The 14,260-nt window shown below is 42.8% G+C and overlaps 1 protein-coding gene across 2 annotated transcripts in view; it reads left to right on the top strand.

Annotated features, from left to right (window-relative positions):
- Positions 1–14,260, top strand: part of rspo1 (R-spondin 1) — a 30,105-nt gene that overhangs the window by 11,306 nt on the left and 4,539 nt on the right. The window contains exons 2-5 of one of the 2 annotated variants that reach the window (XM_036973744.1): positions 1,195–1,913; positions 4,381–4,572; positions 10,246–10,389; positions 11,533–11,739. In XM_036973744.1, the coding sequence (XP_036829639.1) occupies positions 1,814–1,913; positions 4,381–4,572; positions 10,246–10,389; positions 11,533–11,739 (643 nt within the window). In that variant the 5' untranslated portion in view covers positions 1,195–1,813. Of the gene's footprint in view, positions 1–1,191; positions 1,914–4,380; positions 4,573–10,245; positions 10,390–11,532; positions 11,740–14,260 lie in introns of both variants that reach the window. The other variant, XM_021595405.2, reaches the window with a different exon arrangement.

Below are 14,260 nucleotides of genomic sequence, written 5' to 3'. Positions count from 1 at the left end.
CCAGGATTGAAACAAATCCAACTTTCATTTCCATTGTGATGCAGTCACAGACACAAGTTTAAAAAACACACAAAAAAACTATGTTTTGGTCGAGACTGACTATGACCAAAACGATCCTATTTACACTTTGTAGTACATTATGACAGTAGAATACATGTCTGTGACTCATGTCTATGCCACATAGGCTGTTTTCTGAATGAGAAGTTGCTTTATTTAGGGGCAGTTTTTTATGGGCTTTAAGAACTCAAAATGTCTTTGTAGGCTTACTCTGTATGATTCACAAGCCACAATAAGTACAACAGCCAAATATGGCCCTGTTTTGCTGTTTCACCCTTGGGGTAGGAGACCCTGTTTGTACTGTTCCAGACAAGCTATGCCTTATGTTTTCCGTATATGCAAGAGCTGTAAATATAGCTTGACACTATCTGAGAAGATCTCTGCACCACTTGTTCATTCCAAGTGTTTGTAGAAGGACTATTATGTGTTTTTTCATTATTTTACTTTAAGAATGGAGCAAACAGATTTTTCAAATCAACTCTCTTCTCCAAAGGCAACTGGAAGTGTAGCAAACGACCCAAAACTATTTGGGGTATTTTGTTTCTTTGTGCCATAGCTGCTAATACTTTGAATGAATCTGCATCGATTTCAAAGTTTGGAAATGACTGCGGTCCATTTAAATCTGGAATGAAAGTGCATTATCTTATGCTTTGATTTCAGGTCAAAAGACAAATGGACGCTGATTGCCCTAAACAAGTATTTTACTTATCAGATATAATACTGTGTATTTTGGAAATGTTTCAATACATTTTCCCTCAAAGCAGTTTAAAGAACGGAGGAGTCAAGTTACTGTTTTTGAATTCCAGTACTTATCATTGGTTCACTGTTGGTTGACATGGTTGGAATTGATATAATTTCCGTTCTTGTTACAAAACTTTGTATCTGTTTCAGTCTTGGCCAAGAGGTGGATTTTCTCTTGACATGCTAACTTAATGGCTTGGTGTTTTAGCGCTCATGTCTCATTATTTCTCTCTCCCCATCACACACACCCCTTCCCAACTCCCATTTTCCTCTGTCTGTCTGTCTGTCTGTCTGTCTGTCTGTCTGTCTGTCTGTCTGTCTGTCTGTCTGTCTGTCTGTCTGTCTCTGTCTCTGTCTCTGTCTCTGTCTCTGTCTCTGTCTCTGTCTCTCTAGCAGGTCCTGGCACAGACAGATGCGTTGTCACATGTAGGAGTCTCCAGCTTTTTTTAGCAGCCCCACTCCTGTCCCTCCCCCAACGCCTCCTCAGAGCATCTTTAATAAGACACATGCTCCTGGGCTCGGGTGCTCATTCACACCAAACGCTCCTTGGCGATCCTCCAACAGGCTGCCTGTTCCCCTGCTAGCCCCGCCGAGTCTTCATGGGTTGAACCAACAGGAGTGCCACACTCTCCTCTCCTCCTTTTTCCACCTCTCCTCTCCTCTCATACTCCACGCATCGCTCCTCCATTACATCGTCAACCGACCCCCCCCCACACCACCATTATGGCTTGTGCCCCGGGCATGCTTGGATTTGCAGCCGCAGCAGCATAATCCTCCGCTGAAGGGAGTTGTGGACACAGCAGCCCTTAGAGAGAGAGAGAGACAGTGAGAGACAGAGAGAGAGAGCGAGTGAGAGAGAGAGACCCAGCGGACAGCAGCAGCGGAGGGAGGGAAGCAGCAGGGAGGAGCAGCAACAGCAGCAGAGTGATCCACCTGTCACAGAGTGGAAGGGGCCCCCCGCCTTATCCGTCTGCCTGCAGGGGGGACCCCGCTTGGCCGGTCAGCACCAGGGACTATGCAGCTGGGACTGGTGGCTCTGGCGATGGTCTTTCTCGGATCCATGGGTCACAGCGACAGCGGCCTCAAGCTCTCAAAGGGACAGAGGCAGAGACGGAGTGAGTTACCAAATCCTCAAATCCCTTCCCCTCTTTCACTCTCTCTCTTTCTCTGGTTTCCATGCAGCCACCGAGAGCCACAGTGGTACATTTCTTATAAACATTTAACGGCCGCAGTAAAGATTACATGTTGTTTATTTTTTCTTCATCCTCATTATTTGTTTTGCCAAGATGGATTATGGTAGCCTCAGCTGTCTTTGAATGACCCTCTTTTCTTCCTCTTTTTATGATTTACGCCTCTCTTGATTTATGTTGAGCTTTTATGGGTATTAAGAATGTTTATAGTCGGGTTTTAGGCGGATTCACCCTGGGTTTTACGGCTAGAGCTTCAGCACCACAGTTCTCTCCATGTCTGCCTCTGAGGCACTGAGAGGAACAACTCTCGGACACTTCAGCTCATGGTTGTTGGACCATGTTCCATTGTTTGGTTTTCAAGCAGTTTTATAAACACTTTTCTGACCTCATGCACCCACAAATACAGAGCTTACTCTCAGCCTCAGTGTCTGCCCTCAGAGCGGGGTGAATCTCAGTGCAAGGCATTACCACTGGTTTTAATATAATGCCTTTTCCCTCAGAAGAGCTTTTAGAGGATACCAGCCTTTGCCCCCCCCCCCCCCCCCCCCCCTACACCCCCACCTCACAAAAACATCCAAGCAGTCAGAGGTCAAAATTGTATTGAGCTTGGCGTTTGGTAAATAAAGCTTGGCTTTGGCATGGCTATAGATGTCCAGAGGAAAGGCATTATCAGATGTGTCTTGTTAGAATTGTCATGTCTTTTCAATTGCACAATAAATACGTATTTCTGATGAGCAAAGTGTGTTTTACTGTACCGTAAAAGGTAAGATAGCAAGAAAGGCAAGATGTGTCAATTATCATTTAAGAGGCTTATCCTTGGTGAACAGTGTTCCCCCTGAATTTTGAAGTGATTTTAAAAAGTTTATTTTCCTGGTTATTTAAAATGTACTAGAACACCCTCTATAGAGACTGAGACACAAAGTGAGAATGACACGGCAAGGAACCTTCAGTTGGTTTAACCCACAGACGATGTTACCCGCTGCTGTTGGCTGGCAGGTAGATAATCATGTTGTTGATGTGTATGATTTAGTGTTATTCATCTTGCTGGAGTTAGGTTCAGGGAAACAGGTGCTCTAACTTTGCCATGCACAACAGGCTTTATATGTTAGGACTGAAGCTGTTCATAGATTAGAAATTAGAAATGAACATATCTGCATTGAATTTACAGAACATATTTTCATCACATCATCTCTGTATGTTCTGTGCCGGTCTTTCCTGGTTCGACAACACCTCATCCAAAGGAGTAATACGGCTCTAGTACATGACCTCTAGCAGCAGGGTCAAAAACTGTCTCAACATACTGTCCGAAAACACCTTACACCCCCCCACCTCTGGTTAACTTTTGCACAGTGTGATTATTACTTTTTTTTAATCATTATTAAAGTGTTAAGAGTCTGGCTGTGTGACAGCTACTTTGGCTGCATCCCCATGCGAGGTCACCATGACTCAGCCATGGCGTAATTGATTTGCGGGGAGAACATTTTTAAAGCTTTTACCATCCCAACTTATCTCTGGGAGACAGGGATGGCAGATTGATTGCAGTGTGAGTGTGTATATATTTAGATGCTGATACCACATAGGCCTGTAAATCAACCCGGGATGACCGCCATTTTGGCACCAAATGGCCCCTAGAAACAGGATGTGCATATTGACACGCTTTCTGAGCAATCATTTAAATTACTGACTGCAGCAGAGCAGAGTCTCCGAGTTCTAGCCTTTTTGGAAGATGAGGGAATAGGGATATGAAGATATGAAGTATGATCATGGGATTATATGTGGATGAGAGCCAAATGCAGATGGGGTGCTTTGAGACAGAGTTTTGTGGCTTAGTAGAATTCTTAGATTGTTATATTCAGCTTCATGGGCGGATGGTTAAAACACCAAAAGACGTTCGGCTCTTGGGAAGAGACTTTACGCACTTGTGCGCATTTCCCTTTTTGGCCGGCACGCTCATGTAATTGGCGAGATCCCGATGGCTGAGTCACTTTTCGTTGACCTCAGGGGGGCCCCTGCTGTGTGATGTCATGGCATGATGTGGAATCGATCATCGCAGGATGTCAGTCCGAAACACTCGGACTTCTCTAACCAAAATCTGTTTAGGATCTCTGGCGAGCAGTTTCAAGTAAACAGTGAGAAAACTGTTCAAACAAAGATGTTTGGCATGGCCCCTGGATAGATTATCTGCAACATGAACTACTGCCAGGTTTATGGCTATGTGGTGCAAAAATAGACAAGGGCCATGTCCTCACTGATATTGCCAGTGTTGAATGTAGTGTTTGTCTCCAACAGATAAATACTTATTCACTTTGTGGTAACTGGACCTTATATGCTGGTTTTTAATGACTGTTCTCTTTCTCCCTCTCTTTCTCTCTTTCCCCATATATTTCCACAGTTAGCACTGAGGGGCCACCATCTTGCTCAAATGGCTGTGAGCGATGTTCCGAATACAATGGCTGTATAAAATGTAAGCCCAAACTCTTCATTCTCCTGGAGCGCAACGACATCCGCCAGATAGGCGTGTGCCTCGCCTCGTGCCCACAGGGATACTTCGGCATGCGGACTCCCGATACCAACAGATGCATCCGTGAGTTTGGATTCTTGGACTTCATTGTTCGTTTTTTAAATGCATTGTGTCCTAAATAGGGCGACATGTTTTTCGTGACTATGATGTGAACTGACCAGGAAAGCCCCAGTAAAAAGGTTTCCTATATTTGTGTTGACATTTTTCGGTGTTGTACAAAAAAACCCACATCCAATGATGTTCAAGATATTCCCCAGTACAACATTCATATCATCACAATGTGTCACCATAATGGTAAACACACAATGGGCACTAATGTGGTCCAGTGGTAAGTGAGGTGTAATTTCCACTTTGAACTGCTGTGCCAATGTGTGGAAGGAGCTGTCTTCACCACATGACCACAGCCACAGCAATGACATGCAACACAACAACACACTCATAAAGATCAGCAAATAGCATCTGTCAAGCTGGAGATGGGCCTTGAACTGAGACATGGCAGGAACATTATTGTTCTGTTGCAGTAATATTCAGACAGTTTAAAGCTAGACTCAGCGGTAGGACACAGATACAGAAAGTAAACAGCAAATTGGGTCAATTTTCACGACAACTAAGAGCGTTGAATCGTGAGGCTCAACCTCCGCTGTTTTTGTGAACAGCGTGAATGTGAACCTGTGCATATGGGCAGATACTGTGTGTGACAGTGTGAGAGCGGAGTCCTGCATCTCGCTCGTCTCAATACCTGTGCTGCTGCACGTGGTAACGTCATTTTGCCCAGTCTACCTTTAAAGACCAACTGAATCAAAACAGGACCTTCTATTGTCAAAATTGACTACAAAGTGGAATCATAAAGTCAGTCTCGTGCAACACAGAGATTTGGAAGATGATTAAGAAAGAAAATGTAAGTCATGGAATTAAGGTGTAATTCCCATGGTAAATTTGGTTTGACTTTGGATATCCCTATCAGTAAATTACACAATATACATGGGACAATATTTTAACATTTCAATAGCTCCAAATGTCAATGACTTAAAAACCCTTAAACTGACTATAAACTGTAGAAATTCATATACAAATATTGAAAGCATTTAATGAGAACTAAAACATGAAAATATTTCCATTTACATTGTGTAATTTATTGATGATCCCTAACTAGCCTGTCAAACCTTTTTTTCAACAGTCGTACACCTGAAGCTAATTGGCCAAAGAAGTTGACTAGCACTAGCTAGCCTTGCCTAATTCCAGACACAAAAGACCTGGTTAGACTGTTTCAAGTTATCTAGAAGAGTGAGTGACTGTAACTGTGTACTGTTTTGGCAGAGTAAGTGTAGTAACACTTCCCACATGCGAATACACACCCACATTATACCACACCCATAAGACAACTCTCATTTGGCTTCAGTCATGGCAGCTGCATTTCTTAATGAGCAAGCAAAAAAATGAGAACAAATAAGTAGGTCCTGCCCTCCTTTAAGGGGTGTGGGGTGAAGTAGGGTGGAATAGGTTTGGTATACATGTGTAATGTTTACATTACTCCTCCATGTTGGTTCTGGAGGCACAAACACCTTTTTTCTGAACCAGGGGTGCCAAGGGCCCGGCTCGTGGTCTGTTTTCTCTTACTTGTGGGTGGAAAACAGGAATGGAAGAAACTCAAAACAAAAACATTTCTGATGCACTGCTGTTTGTCGTTTTTTTCTAGGATGTCTATGTTTTTTATATTTGTCTCGCGAGCCAGGGGTTCATGCCAGTTCACAGTCCATACCCGTTGTGTTTTAACATTTATGTATCAAAACATCCATGTTTTTAAAGTAAATGTATATTTTCTGGACACAACTGAGTTATTCATTTTGCATGTTCCCTTGTGAATCATGCAACTAAACTTGCCTCTCCAATGGTAAATTAGATCAACTTCTTATTTTTGAGGAAAGTGCGTATGATGATAGGCAATTAGAGCGCAAGGCAGCTTGTAGTCATTATATTTTGTTACAGGAAGAACACGCAGGCTGTTTGGTGTATGCAAGTTGTTGTTTTGTTAGATAGGTTGTTGCAACATCATTTAATACCAGATGTCTGTAATGTTTAGTTTTTTCTATTACAAACAAACTTCCTAAAAGCTGAACTCCTGACGCAATACAAATATGGAACTGAAATGGTTCAGGGGTATTTCCCTTTAGTTTTTCTCCCTCAAGTCATAAGGTACATGTCTTTGAAAACATAATCATGTCACATTTGTCACCAAACTGAAGAAATCTGACTGAAAATGGGAGGGAATACCTGGACAAATAAGAAACACTCCTTTTAGTTTTCTGTTGCAAAACATTTTTTTTTTAAAAGAACATTACCAAGATTTACTAGTAGTCTCGAAACAAACAGTAGTGTCTTGTGGTTCTCCAGTCAAAAATTTGGACACACCTTCTCATTCCAGGGTTTTCCTTTATTTTTACTAATTTCTACATTGTAGAATAATAGTGAAGACATCAAAACTATGAAAAAACACACATGCAATCATAATGTAACCAAAAAAGGGTTAAACAAATCAAAATATATTTTATATTTGAGATTCTTCAAATTAGCCACCCTTTGCCTTGATGACAGCTTTGCACACTCTTGGCATTCTCTTAACCAGCTTCATGAGGTAGTCACCTGGAATGCATTTCAAGTAACAGGTGTGCCTTGTTAAAAGTTAATTGGTGGAATTTCTTTCCTTCTTAATTCATTTGAGCCAATCAGTTGTGTTGTGACAAGGTAGGGGTGGTATACAGAAGATAGCCCTATTTGGTAAAAGACCAAGTCCATATTATGGCAAGAACAGCTCAAGTAAGCAAAGAGAAATGACAGTCCATCATTACTTTAAGACATGAAGGTCAGTCACTACAGAATATTTCCAGAACTTTTAAAGTTTCTTCAAGTACAGTCGCAAAAACCATCAAGCCCTATTATAAAACTAGCTCTCATGAGGACCGCCACAGGAAAGGAAGACCTAGAGTTACCTCTGCTGCAGAGGTTAAGTTCATTAGAGTTACCAGCCTCAGAAATTGCAGCCCAAATAAATGCTTCATAGAGTTCAAGTAACAGACACATCTGAACATCAACTGTTCAGAGGAGACTGTGTGAATCAGGCCTTCATGGTCGAATTGCTACAAAGAAACCACTGCTAATGGACACCAATAAGAAGAAGAGACTTGCTTGGCCCAAGAAACACGAGCAATGGACATTAGACTGGTGGAAATATGTCCTTTGGTCTAATGAGTCCAAATTTGAGATGTTTGGTAACAACCGCCGTGTCTTTGTGAGAAGCAGAGTAGGTGAAAGGATGATCTCTGCATGTGTGGTTCCCACCGTGAAGCATGGAGAAGGAGGTGTGATGATGTGGGGGTGCTTTTCTGGTGACACTGTCTGTGATTTATTTAGAATTCACAGCACACTTAACCAGCATTGCTACCACAGCATTCTGCAGCGATATGCAATCCCATCTGGTTTGCGCTTAGTGGGACTATCATTTGTGTTTCAACAGGACAATGACCCAACACTTCTCCAGGCTGTGTAAGGGCTATATGACCAAGAAGAAGAGTGATGGAGTGCTATATCCGAGGACCTGGCCCCAACAATCACCCGACCTCAACCCAATTGATATGATTTGGGATGAGTTGGACCACAGAGTGAAGGAAAAGCAGATGAGTGCTCAGCATATGTGGGAAGTCCTTCAATTCTGTTGGAAACGCATTCCAGGTGAAGCTGGTTGAGAGAATGCCAAGAGTGTGCAAAGCTGTCATCAAGACAGGGGTTGGCTACTCTGAAGAATCTCAAATATAAAATATATTTTGATTTGTTTAACACTTTTTTGGTTACCATATGATTCCATATGTGTTATTTCATAGTATTGATGTCTTCACTAGTATTCTACAATGTAGAAAATAGTACAAATAAAGAAAAACCCTGGAATGAGTTGGTGTGTCCAAACTTTTGACTGGTACTGTACATACTGAGTTATAGGAAGCACTTATTGCTTTCTTTTAAACAGTGTTTCCCTACTCTTTAACCCTGGTATTTTATAGCTCTTACATTGAGAGGAAGGTGAGATAGCATACAGATTTACACAGCTCCTCCTGGACGAGTTGTAACTGTCCAGATGCCTTCGCAGCAGAGAAGCTTACTGTCAATCAGCAGGTTGAAATAAGGTTGGAATAAGGGGGGCTAGTATGTGTGATACTCCTCATACCAGCAACATGGTCCGAGATAGGGGCCTGTTCAATTAAACAAAGAGTTATTATCCCACATAGCGTTGTTTACACATGTGGCTACCTGAAATCACATTACAAGATACATAATGAGGATCCACCTGAACATATTGGCCTTTGCTTCAAGATATTTATTTGAAATAGCCTGACAAACTTTGTACATGTACAATATGTGAACATAAACACAGGGCCATAACCTCAGAGCATGTCTGTCTGCTAGGTACTCAGGAAGACGGTTTTGGAAAATAGTCCAATTTGGATAAAAACAACAAAAGTTCTGGCTCACTCTACCCCACATTTTTGTTCATGTTTTACTGTCACTTGAAATTAACTTAACCTCAGTCTTTATTGTTTCAATGTTGTCCACTGCATCCCGAAAGGCCGCTGAGCATGCTGGTTAGTCTCCTCAACCTCCTCCTCAAGCCTCTCCGTGGCTAACCTGCTGTTATTATCCAGTCAGCCGCTTCAATTTCGGACATATCGAAATCCCCAAGATGTCTTGTTAGCCACATGTATTTTACATTAGGGCTACATTTGTCAAAGTATTTGCTCTCGAACATCAGTAACGTCAAATTTAGCTGTCAAGAGCTTAAAGTAATAATTGAGGTTAGGGCATTAAAATCCCAACGAGGATTCTTCCCTTTGGCTCGTTTCGAACTCCTGGCAAGACTCCAGCCGACTAGACATTCTTTATTTTAGTTGTTTATGGGAAAGGTGTCTAGTGTTTTGTGACTGGATACTCACCGATATTCCAACCCAGAGATGTAAGGATTACATCTGTGACCTTCGCTTAGCGTGCCTCTGTCTCCACACTCTGGTTTTGGCAGAGAAAATGTTATTATTTCAGAATAAGATAATGATGGTCGTGAAATAAGGGGGCTAGGAGAAGGGTTGGGATGAGAAAGGGGGGGGCTCTTGGTAGTCCTCTAAGGTGTCTGTTTTTCATTCTCCCACGCCCGTAATTACCCTCAATTTAAAGTAGTTGCTTGTTTGACTGGAGAAGCTGTGTTTTTAACGAGGCAAAGGTGCGTGGAAATCCGCTGACGTGCTCTCTACTCTTGGCCCGCACCCGGCCACCCGCTTTCCAAAAAATATAGCCGTGGTATGCATATGCTTTTAAGACATGGGTGTTATTCATGCAAAATCCCCGAAGAGTCTCTCCCCATTGTTTTATCACTAATAAATCTCTCATAGTAAATACAAATCAGGCCACATTCTTGTCCCTCCCCCGAGGAGAAGAGGATCCCTTAGTGCAGAAGGAAGGCTTCGCATTTTTTAAACATACTTTGCTGTTTTTGTATGGTAATACTGTATCATTCTGTATTAACGCGGAAGCTTGAAGCCAGAACAACGAACAGTGGTGTGTTATGCTGTCAGTTAATGCAAAGTGTGCGTGTATACTATGTTAACACAATGAACATGAACTAAACTAAGTGTGATTTGATTTTCCTCATTCCCTCCTCTCTTTGACTCATGTTTTTGTCTCCCCTTTTCCTTTCAGAATGTAAAATAGAGAATTGTGAGGAGTGTTTCAATCGAAATTTTTGCACAAAATGTAAGGAGGGCTTATATTCACACAGAGGGCGATGTTACCCCAGCTGCCCTGAAGGCCTCAGCACCACCAACGGGACCATGGAGTGCGTAGGTGAGTGACCTCTCACCTCTGACCTCTCTTCCTTTCACCCCCTGCCACAGCTTCACTCACAGCTGACACTGAACTGGATTATGAACAATGAGTTTAAGGGCACATAGCCTTTTGACACATATTAGCTTTTCAATAAGATAATATTACTGTAAGTCCCACACTACCCATACATTGAGTATTAAGCATATGAAGTTGAGTATGATGAGTTTTTGTGGTGAGAGCCTGTCACAAAGTCTTGAATGTTTGATCCCATAACATACCCAGTTCACCCTAACCCATCACACATGGTATACTAAATACCCTTCAGCTATCAGCAGCCAAGTATGTTCTGCCTGTCGGATGAATATCGCCTGCCATATGAGAGTTCAGTTCGAGACTTCAGTGACGTGGAGAAGCTGTGTTCTGTTGAGCTCTCTTCCTCCGCTGTTCCTTTTTTCTTCTTTCTGCTGTTTCTCAATCACCAGCGAGCCAGCTGAACTTCGGAGGGAGGCCGGCAGGATCATTTTGTTGATTTCTTTTGAAATTATTTCTGTCACAAGTAAGCAAATATCGCACTAATGGCATTACTCTGCAAGTCTAGTGCTAGCTGGCTGCTCCAGCCCACTTGACTTCTCAGAATGTCAACCCCCAGGTTGACATTCTGGCATTGCCCCTGCTCCCTTACCTTACAGAAAGTGCTCATTCCAGCCGCTCTTGTTATATATTCTCTAATTTCCTTGTTATTGTTTTTGGCAGTATCAAGTTTGCTTGCTTCACCCCCACCCACCCCCCAACCCTTAACAAAAAAGTCAAAATATTTTCCCAGAAAAAGTTTGACATTTCCCCCACAATGGAAACCAGCTCTTGACAGATAGAGTCATGACTTAAGCTCAACATTATGTCACTAGCGGTAAAACAGTGGAGGTCTCTAGATAAACTGGACAGACTTGGTAAGATAGAGGCTTTGCACTTGACAAGGCCAAATGAGTGATGTCTGTTTGGGCTGGATAAGTTCCTCTGCATTGCTTTCTCACTGTGAACATGCAAGACCTGTTGAAATCTAAAACTTAATGGGTTTCAATTTGGGCTTGTTGCATGTGTGTTCTATGTGTGTGCATCTAAAACTGTATTTAACTTCTGTCCTCTTTTCTATCCCGTCTGTAGAATGTGAACTGGGCGAATGGAGCCCATGGGGTCCCTGTATGAAGAAGAACAAGACGTGTGGCTTTAAGAAAGGCACACAGACCAGAGTGCAAGAGCTTCTTCAGGCCCCCAGCCCTGACACGGTCTCTGCGTCCTCCCCCCGGCCCTGTGCTCCACAGACTGAGAGACAGAAGTGCACAGTGCAGAAGGCACCATGTGGGAAAGGAGGTGAGCACTAACACATACCTACATTAGGAGAGTGGCAACGAGAGGAAATAGAGTGAAACCGACAATAAATATATGGATGGATAAAAGACAGGAATGAGACAGTAGAGGAAAGATGACAAAACAACAGTTCAACACAACTACAGAGTCAATAATATTGTGATCAGCATCTTTTCTGATGAAGTCATAAACTCCCTGTACTAAATAAGATTTTTTTTTTCTCTGCAATATTATAAATGTCCAAGGCAATACACAACACCAAACCCCTGTATGACCATGACCTGGCACCTCAAAGGTGTTTGTTCAGTAAGGACACGGAGTCTCTGACTGAGAACCATGTAAACAAACATTTCAAAAGAGCCAAACAGGCAAGACAGATGGGAGGGTGCCATGCAGTGCACTGCAGTGTTGGATGACGATAAGAGCTGGAGTTGGACTGTTTGTTTTGAAGCTCTGCGAGGCGCGAGTTTTACACAGTTCTTATCATTCGTCTGCCGTCTTGTTTCAGAGCTGGCTAATGTTGCTAAGCTAGCAATCTGCCCGGTAACACTCAATTTGATAACAGCTTAATCATGCTGTAATTAGTACTACTCCGTTGTTGTTCTTTGGCCCATAACACATTTCTAGTTGTAGTTGATATTATAGGATGGAGTTTATTCAAGTAGTTGAGAAACCAAAAGGCCTCTCCTTTGGTCAGTAAGTGTTTTTATTTGATTATTTTTGTATTTTACCCCCCTTTTTCTCCCCAATTTCGATCTTGTCTCATCGCTGCAACTACTCAATGGTCTCGGGAGAGCCGAAGTGGTCATGCGTCCTCCGAAACATGACCCGCCTAACCGCGCTCCTAAACACCCACCAGCTTAGCCCAGAAGCGAGCCTCACCAATGTGTCGGAGGAAACACCATTCAACTGGCGATGGGAGTCAGCCTGCAGGAACCCGGCCCGCCACAAGGTGTCACTAGAGCGTGATGAGACAAGTAAAGCTCCCCTGGCCAAACCCTTCCCCAACCCGGACGACGCTGGACTAATTGTGTGCCGTCCTGTGGGACTCCCAGCCACGGCCGGTTGTGGCACAGCCAGGGAAGGAACCTGGGTCTGTAGTGACGCCTCTAGCTCTGCAATGCAGTGCCTTAGACCGCTGTGCCACTTGGGAGGCCCGGTCAGTAGGTTTTAATGAACTCTGCCTTATAAAATAAAACGGACCAGTCAAACCTTTATTGAACAGCATGGCTGGGATACTTAGCTTTGTGATCGACCCAATAAAAAGGTAGAGAAAGGTTTGGAGTGGATTTGTTAATGTTGATTTGAAGTGAAAGGAGTTGTTTTGTATGGCTGACAACGGTGGGCCCATTTGGCCACAGTTTCTATCTCCTAATTTTCCCACTGTAATTCCTGGTTTTAATCCATGTGAATATTTTATTTGGCAGCTAATTCATGTACATGTTGAATCAAAGTTGGAAGCTTCCATTTCTTTACAGGGACTTAGTGTGCAGTAAACAAGCAATATTCTCAAACTTTATGAGCGGGTGGTACGCTTATTGGATTTCAGGGCTGCTACTATTTTGAGTAACAGCTTTCAACGAATGTCAGTTTACCCATTGTAAAGAATCAATGAAGAATCAAGTCAGTTATGAAATATGTAACAGATGGAGTACGTAAAAATGCACACAGAAACAGCATTATACAACATTAGATGAAGAAATCCTTCGAGGGAGGATATATACGAGCTCTTGCTTGTAATTCTTCAGGGAGGAGTGGACTTGCTTCACACTGGACAGGACACTGGACAGCACTGTTTGATAAATGAGAGGCAAATTTACACTGCATGACGCCTGCATCCTGGAAAGAATTTCCACCACGGATTGAGAAGAATAATTAACGGTGAAATATTATAAACTGACCCATAAATGTGTAGTGCCGGATGCCAAATTTCTAAACTTAGCGAGTGTTGTGAAAGGAGGGAAAATGAGGGAACGGGATGCCGTGTTGGAACAGCAGAGTGTAGTGTGTCAGGACTCAGGAGTCACCCGCATCTTGAAGGAGATTGAGACGTATGATGTGACTCCATTTGTGAAATGTTGACAGTTTGACTTTGAGAGATGATAGCCATTAGCTTCAACTTATTTTCCTTATTCTGGTGTCAGAATACACCGTTGTGAAAATGAGTAAGGATCTCCTGTCAAGGCACATAACAAATACATTTTCTTCTCGTGTGAATTAACTCATAAGCGCTGGTTATCATGACCTTGTCTAAGCCCTTTTTCATGTGCTTAAAAAAACTTGCCATGTGCTAAATTAGCGAGGCCGCGAATCCATCTGCAAGACTTGGCCGACGGGGCCGCTGTAAAAAAACACAGGGGGCAGTGCTTGTATAACACAAGTGATTTACTGGTCTGCAGATCTCACGCTTTGTGTCGATTTGGCCAAGCTCTCCCTTTTTCTTCCTGTAGCTTTTTACAAATGGGCCCACATGAAAACAGAATTTGCTAAATGCGTGATTGCCTTTGTCAGGCCACAGTTGTTT

The sequence above is a fragment of the Oncorhynchus mykiss genome, chromosome 3, assembly GCF_013265735.2.
Source record: "Oncorhynchus mykiss isolate Arlee chromosome 3, USDA_OmykA_1.1, whole genome shotgun sequence".
Classification (NCBI taxonomy): Eukaryota; Metazoa; Chordata; class Actinopteri; order Salmoniformes; family Salmonidae; genus Oncorhynchus; species Oncorhynchus mykiss.
The sequence above is the reverse complement of the archived record's forward strand: the minus strand, read 5'-3'. Positions and strand labels throughout refer to the sequence as shown.